This window comes from Protobothrops mucrosquamatus, unplaced genomic scaffold (assembly GCF_001527695.2).
Source record: "Protobothrops mucrosquamatus isolate PMUCROS unplaced genomic scaffold, P.Mucros_1.0 scaffold4512, whole genome shotgun sequence".
Classification (NCBI taxonomy): Eukaryota; Metazoa; Chordata; class Lepidosauria; order Squamata; family Viperidae; genus Protobothrops; species Protobothrops mucrosquamatus.
In genome coordinates this window covers 48051-69235 of record NW_015390418.1, presented here as the reverse complement: position 1 = coordinate 69235, position 21185 = coordinate 48051, and the positions used below count along the sequence as shown (strand labels likewise).

Here is a 21185-nt window from a genome sequence, read left to right as displayed (position 1 = left end):
CCCCTGGGGAGAAGTTTTGTAATGATGACGGAAGATTTTATACTTTCTACAGGTACGTCCATCACTTCCCCAGGGCCACCTGCAGTCCCCAGTCCTGTTCTTCCTGGCTGTGATTCTGCAGAAATCCTGTTGCTCATTTATTGGGTGAACTGAGGAGGACGAGGGACAGGACTTTGCCTGGTTTTTTTCCCCGAGGAAGGAAAAGGTCGAACGGTTGGGAAAACCTGATTTTAGGCATGACCCCTCCTGCAAGGAAGGGGAAAAGCCTCATCCTCAAACCGTGGAGGTCTTAGGGCCAGGTGTCGCTCCCCAGCCCAGCCCTTCCATGGTGCTGCCCATCAAAATAAATAAATAAATAAATAAAATAAAAATGAATGTTTGTGGATGGCCACATGCCCATTTTGTGACATTTCCAGACCTCCCAAGACATCTGGCATGGAAAACAAAAGCAGCCTGCTTCTGCTCTGCATTTCGTGTCCTTCGGAAGACCAAGAATTCGGCGAAATGGAAAGAGAAAGATTTATCTCTGATCCCGGCGGGCTAGAGGGGGGTATGTAGATCCAAGACCCCCGCCCCCAAGTAAAGAGCACATGCCTGGGGCTGAGCAGCAGTTCCTCCGAGCGTGTGATTCCTCCCTTCTCTCTCACCCCACCCCCAGACACTTTGGGAAAGAAAGATCAGGATGTGGCCAACTAAATTTCAGACTCAGGTCAAAGTTCACGCCACAGGAACAACTCCAAACCAAAGCCCAAGAAGGTATAAAAACCCACCACTCCCTATTACATGTGGTCAGGTTTTTTTCCCCCCCAAAGCCATCTTTCTGTCTGGCTCGCCTCTTCAATAAACTACAACCTTCTTTCTAAAGCAGTCTCCATTTTGATTATTCCCGGCTTGGACTGGACCCTGATGAAGATTTTTCCTTCAACACATGGACTGTATTTATGACAGTTGCCTGTCAGGTGATCCTCATTTGTAATTTTCCCAGCCAGCTTCTGCCAAGCAACATCAATAGGGGAAGCCAGATTCGCTTAACGACCAAATGAATTACTTAACAACTGCACTGATTTGTTTAACAACTGTAGGAAAAAAAGGTCTTAAAACTGGGCAAAACTCATTTAACAACTCGCTTGCTTAGCATTTTTGGGTTCATTGTGATCGTGAGTTGAGGACTATGTGTATTACAAAAGGAGTTTAAAAACCTAAAACCCCATGGGCACCGCAGAGTAAAGCTATCACAACAATAACAAGGCAAACTGGGGCCATGTGTTAAAACCCAATGCTAAGAAATTTGATCCAACTTACCGTCCCTTAAAAAAAGCCACGTAAAAAATGGGCGCGTAAGAATTTACAAATTTCAGCAGGAAAGCCTTCAGAATCAACCTCTCCTCAAACGTTTTTTCTGTTTTGGGTACCTCTGCCATGAAGAAAACATGAAGGAAAGAAAACATGTTAAGTACGACTCAGGTAAGTGATACAAACAAAAGCAATTGTAGTTGTGTAGTTTCTGGGAAAATATATAGTCTGGTTTCTATGATTCTATGATGATTCTATGATTCTGAGATCCTATGTTTCTATGATTCCATGATTCTATGATTCTATATTTCTATGATTCCATGCAGGGCTTTTTTTGTCATAGAACGCCCAGAACAGAGTTCCAGCACCTTTTTTGGATGGAACCTTGTAGGGTAGGCAAGGCGGGTTGTATGACGTGTGTGAGTTCCGGCACCTTTTTTTTTTTTTTTTTTTTACAAAAAAAGTACTGATTCCATGATTCTATGATGATTCTATGATTCTATGTTTCTATGATTCTATGATTCTATGATGATTCTATGATTCTGAGATCCTATGTTTCTATGTTTCTATGATTCTAAGATTCTATGATGATTCTATATTTCTATGATTCCATGATTCTATGATGATTCTATGATTCTATGTTTCTATGATTCTATGATGATTCTATAATTCTGAGATCCTATGTTTCTAAGTTTCTATGATTCTAAGATTCTATGATGATTCTATGATTCTATATTTCTATGATTCCATGATTCTATGATGATTGTATGGTGATTCTATGATAGAATCACGATCACGTGAAGTATTAATATCACTTTACAATGCCTTAGTAAGGCCACACTTGGAATACTACATCCAGTTTTGGTCACCACGATGTAAAAAAGATGCTGAGACTCTAGAAAGAGTACAGAGAAGAGCAACAAAGATGATCAGGGGACTGGAGGCTAAAACATATAAGGAACAGTTGCTGGAATTGGGTATGTCTAATTTAACGAAGAGAAGGACGAGGGAGGACATGATAGCAGTGTTCCAATATCTCAGGGGCTGCCCCAAAGAAGAGGGAGTCAAGCTATTCTCCAAGGCGCCTGAAGGCAGGACGAGAAGCAACGGGTGGAAACTGATCAAGGAGAGAAGCAACTTAGAACTAAGGAGAAACTTCCTGACAGTGAGAACAATTAACCAGTGGAACAACCTGCCTCCAGAAGTTGAGAGTGCTCCAACACCGGAGGTTTTTAAGAAGAGACTGGACAGCCATTTGTCTGAAATGGTGTAGGGTTCCTGCCTGAGCAGGGGGTTGAACTCGATGACCTCCAAGGTCCTTTCCAACTTTTTTATTACTATTATTATTATTATTATTATTATTATTATTATTATTATTATTATTATTATTATTATTATTATTATTATTATTATTATTATTATTATTATTATTATTATTATTATATGATTCTATGGTGATTCTATGGTGATTCTATGATGATTCTATGATTCTATGTTTCTATGATTCCATGATCCTATGAATCTATGATTCTTTGATTCTATGTTTTTATGATTCCAGGATTCTACATTTCTATGACCCAGGTTTCCAGAATGAGAATTCCTTTTATCCATTAGTGGAAGAATGAGAAGAAACAATGCAGAGAAGAAAAGAATGAGACTATATGGCAGGAGGGCTGCCTGGCGCCTTGGGGAAGACTTATAAGGACCCTTGGGTTGAAGCAGCTTAGAGCAGCCTTCCTTCTCTTTTTTATGGGTTGGACCAGAGAAGATTGGGAGAGGCTGAAGTGATTCCTTCTCTCCTGTTCTGTCTAAACTAATCACCAGGACCTAGTCCTATATGGTGACCTACATCAGCCGAAGCACACTGTTGCAACCTACTTCTTTTTAAAAGAAAAGAAAACACCAACAACTGTATTTTCATGCTTATTAAAGCGTGATTGGGAATTGTTTTCATATTTTTTTCCCAAAAGCGTTCCAAATATATACACAAATGATAGGCTTTTAAAGAAATCATTTAACAGAGCGCTGCAACAGCCTTTAATTTAAGCGCTAGCCACAATTATTTAATAATAACATTAAACCCCACTCTCAACGTTACTTTTCCGAGAATTTTCATGCCGTGGGTGTCTAAAACAGGGTAGGCAAGAACCGCACCTCCCCTTCAGTCAAAGTAATATTTCTTTTAAAGAGGCTGAGTATAAATTTATACGGAGTATAAATTACTCTGTTTAAAACTTCCCCTTTACGGACCCCATGGAGTAAAATTTACAAAATTGTAGAAGTATCTTAATCAAGAAGAATTAATTTTTTCTCTCTCTAGTTAGGTATAATTAATTCATCTTTGGTGTCAGACGAAGGTCCTCAGTTAATTTGCTGAATTGTATTTGCTGATTTCGCTGTGCTCTCTCACAGTCACAAATATCTTCACTAAAGGCGCTGTTCCCAAACGCTTGCTCATAGGATCCTGGCTGATGAGAAGCTTTTGTGTCCACCTGCTCAACAAGGGACATCCCACAGGACCATGATGCACCTAAGGTCACCAGGCAGCAACTTTTCCCTCTTTCCCCACACTTCAGAAAAGAAGCACCTGAACAAACTCAAAATAGATTTCAAGCAAGCAGGGAGTAGAGGATGAAGTTGAGAAAGAACAAATCAAAGAGAAGTAGAGGAAGGCACAAAGAGAGAGAGAAAATTATGGCAAAAATGGAAGATAGAAATGCAGAAGCAAAGGCTGGGGTGTGAAGGGACAGGAGAGGGCTACTCTGCTTTTGCCACTGTAGGAGAAAGTGTGGCAGGACCTGGGGGCGGAGTGAAAAGAGGAATCAGCCTAGAATTCCTACATAGCTGCAACTGGACCATGTCCAACTTCCCTTGAATTCCAGGGACCTTTATCAAACTACTTAGGATAAGTTGCTTATCTCCAGGGAAACAAAAAACAAAAGTACCCATTTCGGTCAACTTTTTGGCAACGACTCCATAAATCTCATCCAGGATTAGAATCACCACGAGGTTTATGATGACGGCGGTCGCTGTCACTGTGACTCGCACGTTGGACTTGGATGACCCGTTGGTGCTCATGGAGAGTGCGGCTGCTAAGGTTATCCGGTAGGCAATCACGCCAAAGACGATGGAAAAAGTCAGTGAAATCTGGAAAGAAAAGGAGATATTAATAGAATGATATACGCATAGATGTTCTCAGGTAACTCGGTGATTGTGGTTGAATAACGATGGGGTTAAAGAAAGAGGGAAAACGCCATTCCTGGAAGATTCAGTGATCAATTCAGCAGATTCTTATATTCTTCAGCGATGCTCAGTGGTGGGATTCAAATACCTGAACAACCGGTTCTCTTACAACCGGCCTGGGCCTCTGAGGTCTAGAACAGACTTCCGGAAATGGCATCCACATACTTCTGGTGGGCCGTTCTAGGCCTGGGAGGCCTCCTCCAGGCCTCCAAAGCCTAGAACGGACTTCCGGAAGTGACATCCATGCACTGATAGAGTCAGCCTATTGCCCCCCAACAATCTGGGTCCTCATTTTACTGACATCATCATCATCATCATCATCATCATCATCATCATCATCATCATCATTATTATTATTATTATTATTATTATTATTATTATTATTATCATTATCATTATCATTATCATTATCATTATCATTATCATTATCATTATCATCATCATCATCATCATCATCATCATTATTATTATTATTATTACTACTACTACTACTACTACTACCTTGGAAAGTTGGAAGGCTGAGTCAACCTTGAGCTGGTCAGGATCAAACTCCTGGATTGAGTGGATAGAGTCAGCCTGCCAATACCACGTTCTAACTCTTGTGTCACCACAACTAACAAATAGGCTTATCTCTCTGGCTATGAATATAACAAGTATCTGCCCATCGGATAAAGTTAAAACATGACACCTAGTTGGGTAGCTATTATACAAAGATTCCTAAAAGTTCATTAGCAGGGCAAAAAATGATTCAATTGAGCAATTCCTCCCAAGAAGTTACACCAGATCATATTTAGTATGCTTACTAATCGATCTTCTTTTTTGATCATTGTGACTAAGTGGCGAATAGATTACGCCATACGTAGGCAGAGGGAAGAGGCAACATACAATAAAAGCAGAAGACCTAGCAGCCTAAGACAGTGGTTCTCAACCTTTTTAATGCCGCGACCTCAACCGGTCGTAAGTCGAGGACTAAACCGGTCGTAAGTTGAGGACTAAACCGGTCCTAAGTCGAGGACTACCCAACCGGTCGTAAGTCGAGGACTTTCCCTGCCCGGGAGCGCCGCGCATGCGTGGTTCCGCCCCCTGCGCCGGCCGAGGCGTAGCTGGCAAGCGGCAGAGACGGAGCAGGCCGACCACCAGCTGGCCCAGCCCAAGGGAGGTAAGGCACCCACCGGAAAAGGAGAAAAAATGGCGGACAAAAAAAATGGCAGACAAAAAAAAGGGCGGACAGCCTTGCTTGGCGACCCCCATGAAATGGTCGATCGACCCCAAATGGGGTCCCGACCCACAGGTTGAGAACCACTGGCCTAAGAGAACAGGCTCAATGCCTCTGTAGAGAAGACAAAGACACAATCTAACTTTGGCACAGCTTTTTGAGATGGACAGAGCATCTCATGAACGAGCAGCAACAATAACCACAACAAAATTGTGATTTTTTTTCCTCCCCCAAAGAGAAATTAGGATCCCACCCACTAGCCTAGATAATCTTGCTTTCTATTTCTGCCTTCCACCCCTGGGAGAATCCTCCTGGCTGGTCAGTGTTTGCTCACGATGCTGTGGGTTTTACCGTGCACAATCTTTGAGGCTACTGGTGGCTGTCCAGGTGATTTAAAGGTATTTATTCAAACACTGGAAAGTGAAAAGATCAGATTGTTTTCTTTGGGTTAACGGTAATATAATCAATCAGCCAGAAACCTACCCTCTTAGCCTTGCCATAATATTTGGGCCGAAGCAGAAAGCAGAAAGGAGCTGTTTATGTTCACCCCCCTGGACATTTTGTGTGAGGATATAATTTATGGACCTCGCTGCTCTATTGGTCAAAACGGTAAATGCTCCCATAATTTCAGCAAATCTCCTTCTGTTTATACAGCGCAGTTGATGAGGTGACACAAGATAAATAAATCTGGAGCCCTGCTTAAAACTATAACCTATGTGACTTTTCAGGGTGACGTCCACCATTTCTTTTCTTAGTCATTGCAAACTCAGGTAAGGGGAAGGGGAACAAAAAGACACTTTTAAAGAGGGTGTGTGTGTGTGTGTGTGTGTGTGTGTGCATGCAAGCTTGCCAGAGAAAAAAGGACCGAGCGAAGCTCTTTTATGACTCGTGGACTTCAACTCCCAGAATTCCTGAGCCAGCCGTGCTGAGGGGAAAGGGAGAGGTTTCCAAGCTGAGCCAGGCTGGCTCAGGAATTCTGGGAGTTGAAGTCCACGAGTCATAAAAGAGCCAAGGTTGCCTACCCCTGTGTTAGACCATGAGTAAAGCTGAGCCTTCGTGTGGCTGGCCTTTGCTCCATTGTCTTTTGATCATATTAATTAAATTTTTATAAGGACTTCTAGAAATAGCTGGGGCTGCTTGGAACCCAGCAAAGACCCCCCCATTCCTGGGGGAGACATAGAGGAAATAAAAAGGGATCCATGTTTGCAGATGGGATGTGAGGAAAAGTAGCTACTGGTAGGAAATATTGCACAGAGCACGAGGCCATGAGAATGGAAAGCCCCGCCCCATTCTCAGTTGTGGGCGGGGTTATTTGTAGGCCTCTCCCTGGTTGAATCTCCCCATCCTGTCAGAACCAACAGGAGAGGTGTGCTCTGGATCCCGTGAATCAGGGAGTGTCCTCTGGTGGACCCAGGAAAAGGGCTTTCTCGTTGGAGTGCCTGCCCTCTGGAACATCATTGCCCCAAAGACTGGAATTGTCCCAGCCCAACTGGTCCTTCATAAGGCCTTGAAGACCTGGTTTTGTTACTGAGCCTTAAGCTCCAGGTGAATGGTTGAGCGCGTGTCCCGGTCATGTTAACTGTTGTGTTGGCTGGTCTTTTATCTTGGGTCCTGTACATGTTATTTATTTGTTATCCTGCTTCTATCTTGTTTTCAATCATTGTTAGCCACCCAGAGTCCTGTCCTGTATCTGAGATGGAAGGTCACATAAATTCAGTCATTGGATCAGTCAGTCAAACCACTCAATCAAAAGTCTACATTAGACGTGGCAGGAGACAAGAAGAAGGCTTTGGGAAGGTCAATGTCGCACAGTTGAGGGGAAGATCCTCCATTCCTGACTACTGGAGCAGTTTGCCATCCTTCGTCGCTGCCCACTTTGCAGGAAAGGGTGCAAACAAGCAATCTTGAAGGACGTAACATATGGTAGAAGTCCCAATGGCCCACTATATACCGGGAAGTCATTGCCAAAATTCATGTCTGTTGTGTGATGATCTCACAGTTGGCATGACATGCCTCCTCCCTTCTTTTTTGCCCTCCCCCACCTCCTCTGACATCCATAAGATTGGCTGCCAGGAATCATCTCATCTAAGGCACCCATTATCACCAGCTGACACAAAGAACTTAATATGGGCATCGCTGGCCCATTCCAAATACTTCAATCTATCAAGCAAGTTTATTGATCAGATGTCAAACTCTGCACCGAACATTGTGTCATACTTGGGATTTGGCTGACAGGGCCTGGAAGGAACGCCAAAGTAGTCTATCACTCTGACAGGGGGTGCTTCGGGTGGAAGATTTATGCGGGAAAGAACAGTTGAAGGGGGAACTTGAAGGTGTCAGTGTAAGTTTTCTGTAGACCTCAAGGAAAACAAGACAAGGAGAGTTACCATGAACAAGATGGAAGCACAATTCACTAGGTAGCCAGGCGTGCGGTCTCTCCAGGTGAGTTTTTCCTCTTCCTCCTGGAACAAGACAGAAGGTTGAAAAATGGAAGTTGCAAAACTATACTCTGCTAAATAAGTGAAAAAGATACTTAGGTAATCATCAGTAATACAAGGATAAGAAAGCAAAGGCAGGACCAATAGTAATAGGCACCTTGGGGACAATCGCAAACTGGAGCACCACTTGAACCCCATTGGCATTGACGCGTTCACCATCCGTCAATTGCAAAAGGCAGCTTGGCTTGGAACAGCTTACATCCTGCGGCTGTATCTATAACACCATCAAACAGTCGCCTCTGCCTATCCCAGGTCCTTGGGAAGGACTCGGTAGGTGGACAAAAATGCCAAATCCCGTCCAGTCTGAACATCTGGCTAACTGTGCGACGAATCATAATACTTAGGTAATAATTAATCAAGGAACCGCCAAGAACACTCCCAGCAAAACTGACAGGGCAAGCCACTAGTATATAAAATGAAGAGCAAACCCCACTTCTTTCTAGCACTGATGTTGTTACCTCGTTTGGGAATGAAACATCTGCAAGAAAGCCACCAAGCTCAAAAGCATCAAAGACCCCACAGTTCCAAATATTTTCTTCTGCCGGTAATAATTCAGCGTTTTTAAACAAGATAGCAGTAATTCAGCCCAAAGCAGCACCTGCCAAAAGGTATTTTGTGACATTTGTGTCCCAAAGGTGCTTTTTTCAAGAGGCAACTGGACTTTCTTGTTTTTCTTTGAAGACGTTTCGCTTCTCATCCAAGAAGCTTCTTCAGCTCTGACTGGATGGTGGGGAAGGGAAGGATTTATACTCCTTGCAGACAGCTGGTCATTTGCGTTCTTAATTTAGAGAGTCCTTGAGACCATCTGGAGGTTTGTCTGTGTCCTCAGGGTCACCAAGTAGGTGTGCAAATGGGTGTGGAGCCTTCTTGGAACTGCGTAAAGGACTGTGTTGTACACTGGAGATAGAGGATGTCGTAAATGAACAGCCCTCTCTCAACACAGGGGGAAGGATACGACATTGTCTATCTACAGTATACAACACAGTCCTTTCTGCAGTTCCAAGAAGGCTCCACACCCATTTGCACACCTACTCAGGTGACCTTGAGGACACCCCTCCCCTCACCCCATTTTTATAGTCACCTTCCTGAGCATCAAGAACAAGACATGTACATAAAGTCATGTTTCTCCCAAAGCTTGCTTGAAAAGTACCAGCGGTCTCTCCCTGCCGAAGGGACCTCCGTGCTAATCTAATTTGATCGGTGTCTAATTAACTGTACAAATAGGGCATCTGGAAACTTTTAAATTGATTTTCCTGAAATGCGCATCCTCCTCATTACTGTTATGAGGAAAATATGTGTTGTTCTTGAATGCTTATTATTTCATAATATTTTGCTCGCCGCAGATGAACTGGATCAAATGCTGGAAGACCCGAGAAACAGCACGTTGTTTGTTTGTGTTTAGAAAAACGAACTATTTGTTCCAAATTTTGGAAACGGGGAGATTCAGCATGGCACTGAGTGTGGAAGGCTGGAACTGGATTCGGGATTCCACTCAGTCTGAGAATGCTCTATTCCCCACGGAGACACGGGGAGGAAGCAGTTCAAATTACGCTGCCTTGCCCTCGTACAAATTTCCCTGGACTTGGATTCTTTAATTATTAATCCAGGCAACTACAAAGCAGCGCGGGGCCCCATTTTTTTTTTAAAAAAAATAATACATTATTAAGTTTTTATAGTTACAAATCTTTAGTGCTTAATAAACAATGTGTTGTCCGGGTTCACCTATTTAACCTTAATAGCAACACAACTTTCATTTCTACTCTTTATTCCGCTTTTCTAGCCATTTATAAAAATTATCCCATGTTTGAAAATATAATTTAATTGGGATGGCTTTGAGATATGTCGTTGCATTGAACCCAGAAGTGGCTTAACTTGACTGGAACGTGTTTTTTTTTCCCAGTTTGGCCCTAAAATCACCTGTCTGAGATATCATTCTGGACAAATTTCTTCTTGAAAACCTCCATTTATGGAGCACTCACAACTTCTGAGACAAGCCGTTCCACTGATTAATTGTCCTCACTGTCAGGAAGTTTCTCCTTAGTTCTAGGTTGCTTCTCTCCTTGATTAGTTTCCACCCGTTGCTTCTTGTCCTGCCTTCAGGGGCTTTGGAGAACAGCTTGACTCCCTCTTCTTTGGGGCAGCCCCTCAAAGATTGGAAGGCTGCTATCATGTCACCCCTAGTATGAGCTTGAGTGATTAATCTCCTGTGCTGTGACTTAACATATGGCCCTGCTCCTTTGCCGTTGACATGTTCAAACCCACAAGTTTTGTAAATAATAATTGTTTGGACACTCGTGCTGTATTCCTTCTCTGGATTCCAGGACCGGTTTACGGAAACAGGAAAGCCCTGGTGGTGGGACAGGCGCGTGGTCTTTCCTCTTTGCTCACAGAGGTGGCAAGAGGCAACCAGTGCAGACATGCTCAGCTTCACCCCACAACAAGACAGCATGGCTGAAACTGCACACTTCCACACACCGCGCTGATACAGGAAGCCCTTGCCTTACAACATTTTGTTTCATGACCATTCAAACTTACAACAGCCCTGAAAAAAAGCGACCTACGTCCATTTTCCACACTTATGACCTTTGCACATGACCCTGCGGTTATGTGATCAGAATCCGGATGCTCGGCAACTGATTCACATATATGATGGTTGCAGGCCTCCCCCCCACTGCCCGGTCCTGTGGTCACCATTTGTGACTTTTGAACAAGCCAAGTCAATGAAGAAACCAGATTCTCTGAGCAACCAGGTTACTAACTTAACAAGCTACAGTGATGCCTGCGGCTACCGAGGTCGTAAAACAGGCCAAAGCTGACTTAACAAATGTCTCACTTGACAAGATAAATGTTGGGCTCAATTTGCCGTCGTAAGTCGAGAACTACCAGTAGAGGATCGGTTGCACGTTTTTGCAGGATTGGGACAGTGGCGCCTGCCAATTTTGAGAAGAGATTTGCTGTGGATTCCTGTCCTACGGTATAAATACCGTTTGATTGGCAGAGGGTTTCACGGACCGCAGATCAGGGTCCCTGGTCACAGCAGTTCCCAGGAAAAAGGTGAAAAGTGACTGTTTCGTGGGAATTGGCCTCCGCCGTTTCATTCTGGGAAACGAACAGCGGCCACCCAGTTTCTTGGAGCTGGGACATTCTGTTTTTGGCGTCCTTCTGCCAGCAGGAATTCCCATCAGAGCTGATGTGTAGCCCCAGGCCTGGGAAAGGACTTGCTCTCCTGCTATACCAGGGACCTCATCTCCCTCCAGGTGTTTGTTTTTTTGCTAATGAGATATTACTAAAGGAATGCCAAAAAAAAAAGGAAACAAAAAAAGAAAGCAGATCATGGCTTGGGTTAGTACCTGCCCTCCAGCTACAGAGCTCAAGAACTCAAGGAGGTGTTATCCCAAAGGTGCCTTTTCCAAGAGGCAACTGGACTTTCTGCTTTTTCTTTGAAGACCTTTCGCTTCTCATCCCAGAAGCTTCTTCAGCTCTGACTGGACGGTGGGGAGTGGAAGGATTTATACTCCTTGTGGACAGCCGGTCCTTTGCATTCTTTTAGAGAGTCGTTGAGGCCACTTGGAGGTTTGTCTGTGTCCTCAGGGTCACCTGAACAGGTGTGCAAATGGGTGTGGAGCCTTCTTGGAACTGCTGAAAGGACCACGTTGCAGACTGGAGATAGAGGATGTCGTAACTGAACAGCCCTCTCTCAACAGAGGGGGAAGGATACGACATCCTCTATCTACAGTATACAACACAGTCCTTTCTGCAGTTGCAAGAAGGCTCCAGACCCATTTGAACACCTACTCATGTGATCTTGAGGACACCCCTCCCCTCACCCTATTTTTACAGTCACCTTCCTGAGCATCAAGAACAAGACATGTACATTAGGCCAATGTCATGTTCCTCAGGGGTGACAAGGGGGGACAGGATAGCAGCCTTCCAATATCTCAGGGGCTGCCCCAAAGAAGAGGCAGTCAAGCTGTTCTCCAAAGCGCCTGAAGGCAAAACAAGAAGGAACAGAGGGAAACTGACCAAGGAGAGAAGCAACCTAGAACTAAGGAGAAACTTCCTGACAGTGAGAACAATTAACCAGTGAAACAACCTGCCTCCAGAAGTGGTGAATGCTCCAACACTGAAAGTTTTTAAGAAGAGACTGGACAGCCATTTGTCCAAAATGGTATAGGGTTTCCTGCCTGAGCAGGGGGTTGGACTAGATGACCTCCAAGGTCCCTTCCAACATCATCATCACCCTCACCCTCACCCTCACCCTCACCCTCACCCTCACCCTCACCCTCACCCTCACCATCACCATCATCATCATCATCATCATCATCATCATCATCATCATCATCATTATCATTATTATTATTATTATTATTATTATTATTATTATTATTATTATTATTTGTCGTGGAAGATGCCTACATGTTCTCAGCTGAAACAGTATTCCAAAAGAGCCCATCAGAAGTGAATTCACACAGCACAGCACACAAGTGGCTGTAAAAGTCCTACCAGGCCATTGAAGCAATACCATTTCTTTTTCTTTCTTTCTTTCTTTCTTTCTTTCTTTCTTTCTTTCTTTCTTTCTTTCTTTCTTTCTTTCTTTCTTTCTTTCTTTCTTTCTTTCTTTCTTTCTTTCTTTCTTTCTTTCTTTTCTTTCTTTTCTTTCTTTCTCTCTCTCTCTCTCTCTCTCTCTCTCTCTCTCTCTCTCTCTCTCTCTCTCTCCCTCTCCCTCTCCCTCTCCCTCTCCCTCTCCCCCCTCTCTCTCCCCCCCTCTCTCACTCTCTCTCTCTCTCTGGGTTGAGTTGCAGGCTTTCAATTTCCTCCAACTGCAGCATTCAATCTTTTTTTCCTACCTAACAGGAGCTCTGGGTTAACAGCATTCATTTTAAATGCCTCCTTTCAATTTCCGATGTCATTAGGAGTTACATAAGACATCGCCAAGAGGGAACATTAACCTGTGGAGGGACCTCTGCTGAGCATCTCAAGCACCCAGCAATATTTTATTCACAAATTGCTCTTTAAAAAGAGAGAGAGAGAGAGGGAGAGAGAGAGAGAGAGAAAGAGAGAGAGCGCACTCTGCAATGATGGTGATGTCATCAACATTAAAAGCACATCTGCAGCTACACTTTAATAAGGTTTTCATTAATAGTACAATATGCCCTCCATTTAATGCTTGAGGCAGAGGAAGATTTAATACCATTCAAATGTGAATAGAGGAAAAAAAAAACACGGTTCTACGAGTTTTTCCCCATCGCCGAGTTTCATCTTTTCTTTTAAGAACTTGGGAGGCTAAAACAAAGATTGCTGGAATTGGGCAAGTCTAGTTTAATGAAGAGAAGGACCAGGGGGGACACGATAGCAGTGTCCCAATATCTCAGGGGCTGCCCCAAAGAGGAGGCAGTCAAGCTCTTCTCCAAAGCACCAGAAATAAGACAAGAAGCAACGGATGGAAACTCATCAAGGAGAGAAGCAACCTGGAACTAAGGAGAAACTTCCTGACAGTGAGAACAATTAACCAGTGGAACAATCTGCCTCCAGAAGCTGTGAATGCTCCAACACTGGAAGTTTTTAAGAAGAGACTGGACAGCCATTTGTCCGAAATGCGATAGGGTTTCCTGCCTGGGCAGGGGGTTGGACTAGATGACCTCCGAGGTCCCTTCCAACTCTGTTATTCTATTCTAAATAAAGAGTTTTGAGGACAGCTTTTCAGAAGGGAAAAGGCATCAGGCAAATGTTCAGTACCGGGAAAGAGAACAAAGCAAGTAGGAATTTACAAGAATTCCATACATTCAAGGTCTCACTCCTTTCAAATCACTTATGCGTATATCTTTCATCATGCACCCAGGCCCTCTGGGATTAATTGGGATTCTCATCTTTAAAACAAGAAAAAAAAAGGTGGGGGAAAAAAACAACAGATTTTTTTTTCAGATTGGTGTCAGGCTCTTTCTTCCCCATTTTTTGGGGGGTACTTTATTCCTATTGCCTTTAATAAATCGGATATTGTTCAGCAGAAGGGGAAGGGGAAAAAAAAAAAACCTCAGATCTTTTATGAGCTGAGTCCCCAAGTTTTAAGATTTGGTGCCTGGTTTGATTGTTGATTTTTAAGGCCAGGCTGGTGATGCATGCACATGCTCACGGGTGGAATCTGACAAGCAACACCTGGGATGCCAAATGGAAAGCATTGTGGAGATGGCAGGCAATCCGTTGCTAGATAGACTAAAACATACGAAGAACGGCTACAAGACTTGGGTTTGGCTAGTCTAAAGAAAAGAAGAAATAGGGGAGACAGGATAGCAGTCTTCCAGTATTTGAGGGGCTGCCACAAAGAAGAGGGGGTCACGTTATTCACCAAAGCACCGGAGGGAAGGGCGAGAAACAATGGTTGGAAACTGACCAAGGAGAGAAGCAACCTGGAATTAAGGAGAAACTTCCTGACAGTGAAGACAATCAACCAGTGGAACAGCTTGCCACCAGAAATCGTGGGCGCCCCATCACTGGAGACTGACAGAACGGTGCGGCAAGGACACTCCTTCTGAAATAACCCCCAATCTTCAGATTTAATAATAATAATAATAGTAAAGTTGGAAGGGAACTTGGAGGTCTTCTAGTCCAACCCCCTGCTCAGGCAGGAAACCCTACACCATTTCAGACAAATGGCTGTCCAGTCTCTTCTTAAAAACTTCCAGTGTTGGAGCATTCACAACTTCTGGAGGCAAGTAGTTCCACTGGTTAATTATTCTCACTGTCAGGAAGTTTCTCCTTAGTTCCAGGTTGCTTCTCTCCTTCATTAGTTTCCATCCATTGCTTCTTGTCCTGCCTTCAGGGGCTTTGGAGAATAGCTTGACTCCCTCTTCTTTGGGGCAGCTCCTGAGATACTGGAAGACTGCTATCATGTCCCCCCTCGTTCTTCTCTTCGTTAAACTAGACATTCCCAATTCCAGCAACCTTTCCTTATATGATTTAGTCTCCAGTAATAATAATAATAATAATAATAATAATAATAATAATAATAATAATAATAATAGTAGTAGTAGTAGTAGTAGTAGTAGTAGTAGTAGTAGTAGTAGTAGTAGTAGTAAAGTTGGAAGGGACCTTGGAGGTCATCTAGTCCAACCCCCTGCTCAGGCAGGAAACCCTATACCATTCCAGACAAATGGCTGTCCAGTCTCTTCTTAAAAACTTCCAGTGTTGGAGCATTCACCGCTTCTGGAGGCAGGTGGTTCCACTGGTTAATTGTCCTGACTGTCAGGAAGTTTCTCCTTAGTTCTAGGTTGCTTCTCTCCTCGTTTAGTTTCCATCCGTTGCTTCTTGTCCTGCCTTCAGGCGCTTTGGAAAATAGCTTGACTGCCTCTTCTTTGGGGCAGCCCCTGAGATACTGGAAGACTGCTATCATGTCCCCCCTTGTCCTTCTCTTCGTTAAACTAGACGTCCCCAATTCCAGCAGCCGTTCCTTATATGCTTTATTTACCACCATGAAAACAACACAGAAGGCCAGCCAGATCTGGCACTGAAATGAACACAACCAGAGAGGGGAAAAAAAAATCAATTCATTTTGGATTCACAAACAGCTCCAGGCTTTTTCTTTTTTAAAAAAGTGACCTTTACTACATAACCCCAGTGGTGCCTTCTTCCTTACTCAGCCTCTGTGCTGCACTCAAGACATCCTTCATTTGTCAGAATTCACGGAATGAATACTCTTTTTTCCCCCTCTGCTTTCATGTCCGAATGAAAAGTCATGAAAATGTCACTGAAAGAGTATGTTTTGCCAAAATTTCATTGTAAGGGATCCCTACTAAGGGATGTTTCCATTTTGCCTCAAGACGAGCTGCAGGCAAGGAAAATACTATCAAGAAGTTTGTGGTCATTGCTTTGAGGTTGAGGTTCGGGTAGACTTTGTTTTTGTTTTTTAAAAAATGGCAAGTAATCACAGAATTGATCATTGTGGGACTGATTTTTTGAAGGTCAGAAGTCAGAAAGCTATTTTATAACTAGTGGGCTCTGGAAACATTTACAAGAAAATGTACACATTCTAGAGAAATGCCTTCACATGATATATGTCAAGCAGTATTTATATCGAGTTTGAGGAGTAGAGTAGAGTAGAGTAGAGTAGAGTAGAGTAGAGTAGAGTAGAGTAGAGTAGAGTAGAGTAGAGTAGGGTAGNGAATAGAATAGAATAGAATAGAATAGAATAGAATAGAATAGAATAGAATAGAATATAGAGTGAGTGGAATGGAATAGAATGGAATGGAATAGAATAGTACAGAACAGAATAGAAAATATGGAATGGAATGGAATAGAAATATAGAATTCAATATAGAATTCAATATAGAATTGAAATAAAGAATAGAGTGGAGTAGAGTAGAGTAGAGTGGAATAGAATAGAATAGAATAGAATAGAATAGAATAGAATAGAATAGAATAGAATAGAATAGAATAGAAAACAGAACAGAACAGAACACAACAGAGCTGGAAGGGAACTTGGAGGTCTTCTAGTCCAGCCCCCTGCTCAAGCAGGAGAACCTACACCGTCTCAGACAGGTGACCATCCAGTCTCTTCTCAAAAACCTCCAGTGATGGAGCACCCACGATTTCTGGTGGCAAGCTGTTCCACTAGTTAATTGTCCTCACTGCCAGGAAGTTTCTCCTTATTTCCTGGTTGCTTCTCTCTTTGGTCAGTTTCCAACCATTGTTTCTTTCTATTATACAGGATGCTTTAAAATTTAGCATCTTTGGTTTGTGAAGTCGCAGCTGACCTGGTTTTGACTGTGTTTCCAGAACTGGGTTCCGTAAAACTGGATGTTGAGTCCTTATTTCCTTTTTTGCAGCTATTAATAACAGTAGCAACCGCTGGCTTGCTCAATATTTAAAATATTAAGCCCATTAATACAGATATGACGATTCTGCTGAGGTCCTCAGCTTCTTCACCCGCGAAAGGAAGCTTACAAGCAGAAATTCATTTGGCTTGCATTTTAATATGATGTTGACCTAATTTTACGCTTCCTTTTCCAGGTTTTTTTTTTTTGTGATGCAGTTTTCTCATAGAGGAAAAAAAACCCACACTCCTTAGAGAGAATTGCGTACGACTGTGCGAGTCCAAAGTTGAGTCCAAAGTTGAGTATAAAAACGGAACGAAAAGAGATGCAAAGTTTCCTATGGGTTTCTAAGAAAAAGAAAAAATCATAAACAGATGCAGAAATGGAACGGAATTAATGGGACGAACATGTTCAAACCTTCCTAGAACAGAAATACTTTCCGGCTTGCATCCCACCCTTCCTTTGGGTTTTTGGCCCCCCAAAACACTTTCTCAAGCTAGTTGTCGCCGTAAGTCTCCAACGTGCATCTTGCAGCTGGACCAATTTGTTGCTTCCTTGCTACACTGCCACCCCGTGTTGTATTTGGAGAATTTCTTTCTCCTTGTTCCTTGGGTTTACACAAGGGAGAAAAACCTCTCCCAACACCAGATTTTCCAGTAGAGCAATTAAAAATTACAGCACGCCTTGGCACGGGATAGAGTACGTCAAGGACCAGGCCTTAACAAATGAATAAATTGAGTTTTGTAAAATTCATAATCAAGAGTTTCCAGTCAACAAAAGACAGGCTGGAATAGGTCTGAAGCATTAGGAATGTTGTTAAAGACACGCCATCGAAAGAAGAAAGCAACAGATCCCAGAGAAACTATAAACAAATGTTTTCTCGCAATCACAGTCCTTTCTCTAAATTGGAATAGAATAGAATAGAATAGAATAGAATAGAATAGAATAGAATAGAATAGAATAGAATAGAATAGNTCTTCTTCTTCTTATTATTATTATTATTATTATTATTATTATTATTATTATTATTATTATTATTATTATTATTATTATTATTATTATTATTTGTCATGGAAGATGCCTATTCTTTTCCTATCTCTTCATTCCTCTTTTTGACCATCAGATCCAACTGGCTTTTTATTTTCCTCCTTGGCAGTTATTCCTGATTATAATCCTGAGTGCCAAAACCCCCATTTTCTGAATGTAAAAAAAACCAATAATGATAATCCCTCTTCTACACCCTTGGCAGCGTGTGCTAGGTTTAGATGCATGCAACATGTTTACAGATGGCCCGAGAGGAACAGTATGTATTCCTGTTTGAGGTCTCATGGTAGGGACAAAGATGAGATTTTGCAAAATAAAATAACTAATTACAGCTTTGGTTTCTTTTGCAAAGTCCTTAGATTGAGGTTCTGATTTCTGGCTAAATCAAACTCAGATTTATTTATTTATTTATTTATTTATTTATTTATTTATTTATTTATTTATTTATTTATTTATTTATTTATTCATTCATTCATTCATTCATTCATTCATTCATTCATTCATTCATTCATTTATTTATTTATTTATTTATTTATTTATTTATTTATTTATTTATTTATTTATTTATTTATTTTTTGCCTGGCATAGCGAAATGCAGCTTAGTGTACAAAATTCACAGAAACAATATATAAAAAAACCTGTACTAAAGTATAAAACACCAGAGCGGTGAACTCAGAATAAGAGAACCGATGACGCTCTCACAGATCAAACTAGCTCACATCCTCGTCACGCAACTGCAGACAATCCCAAGAAGACAGAAAACATGACCTCATCAAAAGTTAGAACAGAATAGAGCTGGAACGGACCTTGGAGATCTTCTAGTCCAGCCCCGTACTCAAGCAGGAGATCCTCTACCATCTCAGATAACTGACTGTCTAGCCAGAGGTAGTCAACCTTGGCTCTTTTATGACTTGTGGACTTCAACTCCCAAAATTCCTGAGCCAGCCATGCTGAAGGGAAAAGGAGAGGTTTCCAAGCTGAACCATGCTGGCTCAGGAATTCTGGGAGTTGAAGTCCACGAGTCATAAAAGAGCCAAGGTTGACTACCCCTGCTCTAGACCAAACTTGGCCCTTTTATGACGTGTGGACTTCAACTTCCAGAATTCCTCAACCAGCGTGCCTGGGAGTTGAAGTCCACAAGTCATAAAAGGGCCAAGTTTGAAGACCCCTCCCAGAATTCCTCAGCCAGGCACACCGGCTGAGGAATTCTGGGAGTTGAAGTCCACATGTCATAAAAGGGCCAAGTTTGAAGACCCCTCCCAGAATTCCTCAGCCAGGCACACCGGCTGAGGAATTCTGGGAGTTGAAGTCCACACGTCATAAAAGGGGCAAGTTTGAAGACCCCTGCTTTAGACCATCATAAAGGGAAAAAGTAGGGATAGAATTTTATCCTGAGGCTAATAAATGATCTGGGAATGCCTCATTCTCTTCAACGAGTTCAAATCTTCAAGACAAGGGGGTTTGCATCCTGGGGTCATGAAAAAAAAAAAAACTTTTTATCTATTAGCTTGGAGAGCACATGGAGAAAGGGTAATGGGACGGATGACTATGACGGGGGTCAGTTTATCCCTTAACTTTAAAAAAGTCAGGAAGGAAGGCCTGGAAAAGCACAAATCGGCCAGTCTGATCTTAATGGATCAGAATATTCCAAGCAACATCATACAGCTATTGATCTGGAAATGNTTGACTCCCTCTTCTTTGGGGCAGCCCCTGAGATACTGGAAGACTGCTATCATGTCTCTCCTCATCCTTCTCTTCCTTAGACTAGACATACCCAATTCCAGCAACCGTTCTTTATAAGATTTAGCCTCCAGTCCCCTAATTATTGTTTTAATTTATTTTTTAATAACTAAAGAACTATAGTTCTAAAGCATAGAACTGAGATGCTTTATGAAAACTAGAAGGTAGAAGTGAATCTCTAAATGATCTTGAGGAATCTGGGGGTCTGAAACACAGTTCCCCTCTATTCTGCATTTGGTCCAGCTTTGGGTAATGAATAAATAATTACAAAAAAAAATAAAGAATTATTTATAATTGTTTGTTCTGCAGCTTCACCTCAAGGGTTCACGATAAATGTTTCAAGCTTTCCAATTTTAGCAAAAACTATTCTTCTGAAACGTTAGCACCTTTAGGGCCCTGTTCTGGTGATAAATCACCAATTTACCTTTTCGTATTGGCTTTCTTCCCCTACATTCAAGACAACAGATAAAATATTTACAGCAACATGAAGTTCATTACCTTAATGGCAAAACCTGTTATTCACTTTAACTGTACTGCAATAGCTAAAATGCTGTCATTAAATGCCACGGGATCCCCTGTTTTACGAGACTCACATAGATGACTCTGATTACAAAGAAACATGCAGTTAATTCCATCTCTAAAAAGAAAATGCAGGTCTAGGATTATCAAAAGGCATTTCAGGGGCCCTAACCAAACCCGGATGCAATGGTATAGTCAAAAGATATTTAAACTGGTTATCTGCCCTTCAGTAGTTATGGACAATGCAAATTCTTCTTGTGGTCCTAAAAGACTAACAAAAAAATAAGCTTATCTGAGGTATCATTTCACCCCTCAGTTCCAGGCCAAAAACAAAAAACAAAACTGCAAATCTCAAATTGTGGTTATCCCAGAATATCAATTTCTGTTAGGGGATCAAATTTCAGCCTCCAGCAAGATTGATATATATCTTTCAGCCTTAAATGCAAAGGAAATATAACTAGGTTTGGAGTAGCAACTAACTAAAATGGCAAAGGAGATATCATACCTATCCAATTACACCCACATTTTTTTTCTTTTTTGTCTTAGGTAGAATCATTTAAGTTCCCCAATCAGGCTAACAATAAAGGTGGGAAGTAAAAAAAAACCCTTTTTCATATGAAATCAGAGTTTGAAAAGAGAAAACTTAGGGCCCCTTTCAGCTCCTAAAAACCTGCTCAGAGTCCTATCAATTTGTTTAAATAATGTAGTGGGTATTTACGTGTGCAAATCCAGATAGATAGACGGACGGAGGGACGGATGATAGATAGATAGATAGATAGATAGATAGATAGATAGATAGATAGATAGATAGATAGATAGATAGAT

General features: G+C 42.1%; 1 protein-coding gene across 1 annotated transcript in view; it reads right to left on the bottom strand.

Moving 5' to 3' along the window:
- LOC107299080 (anoctamin-2-like) overlaps positions 1-21185 on the bottom strand; it is an 89147-nt gene that overhangs the window by 21439 nt on the left and 46523 nt on the right. The window contains exons 11-16 of the mRNA XM_029286674.1: positions 16038-16058; positions 12731-12738; positions 12480-12491; positions 8140-8211; positions 4239-4440; positions 1303-1414 (exon numbers count right to left, since the gene is read on the bottom strand). Of these exons, the coding sequence (XP_029142507.1) occupies positions 1303-1414; positions 4239-4440; positions 8140-8211; positions 12480-12491; positions 12731-12738; positions 16038-16058 (427 nt within the window). The remainder of the gene's footprint in view (positions 1-1302; positions 1415-4238; positions 4441-8139; positions 8212-12479; positions 12492-12730; positions 12739-16037; positions 16059-21185) is intronic.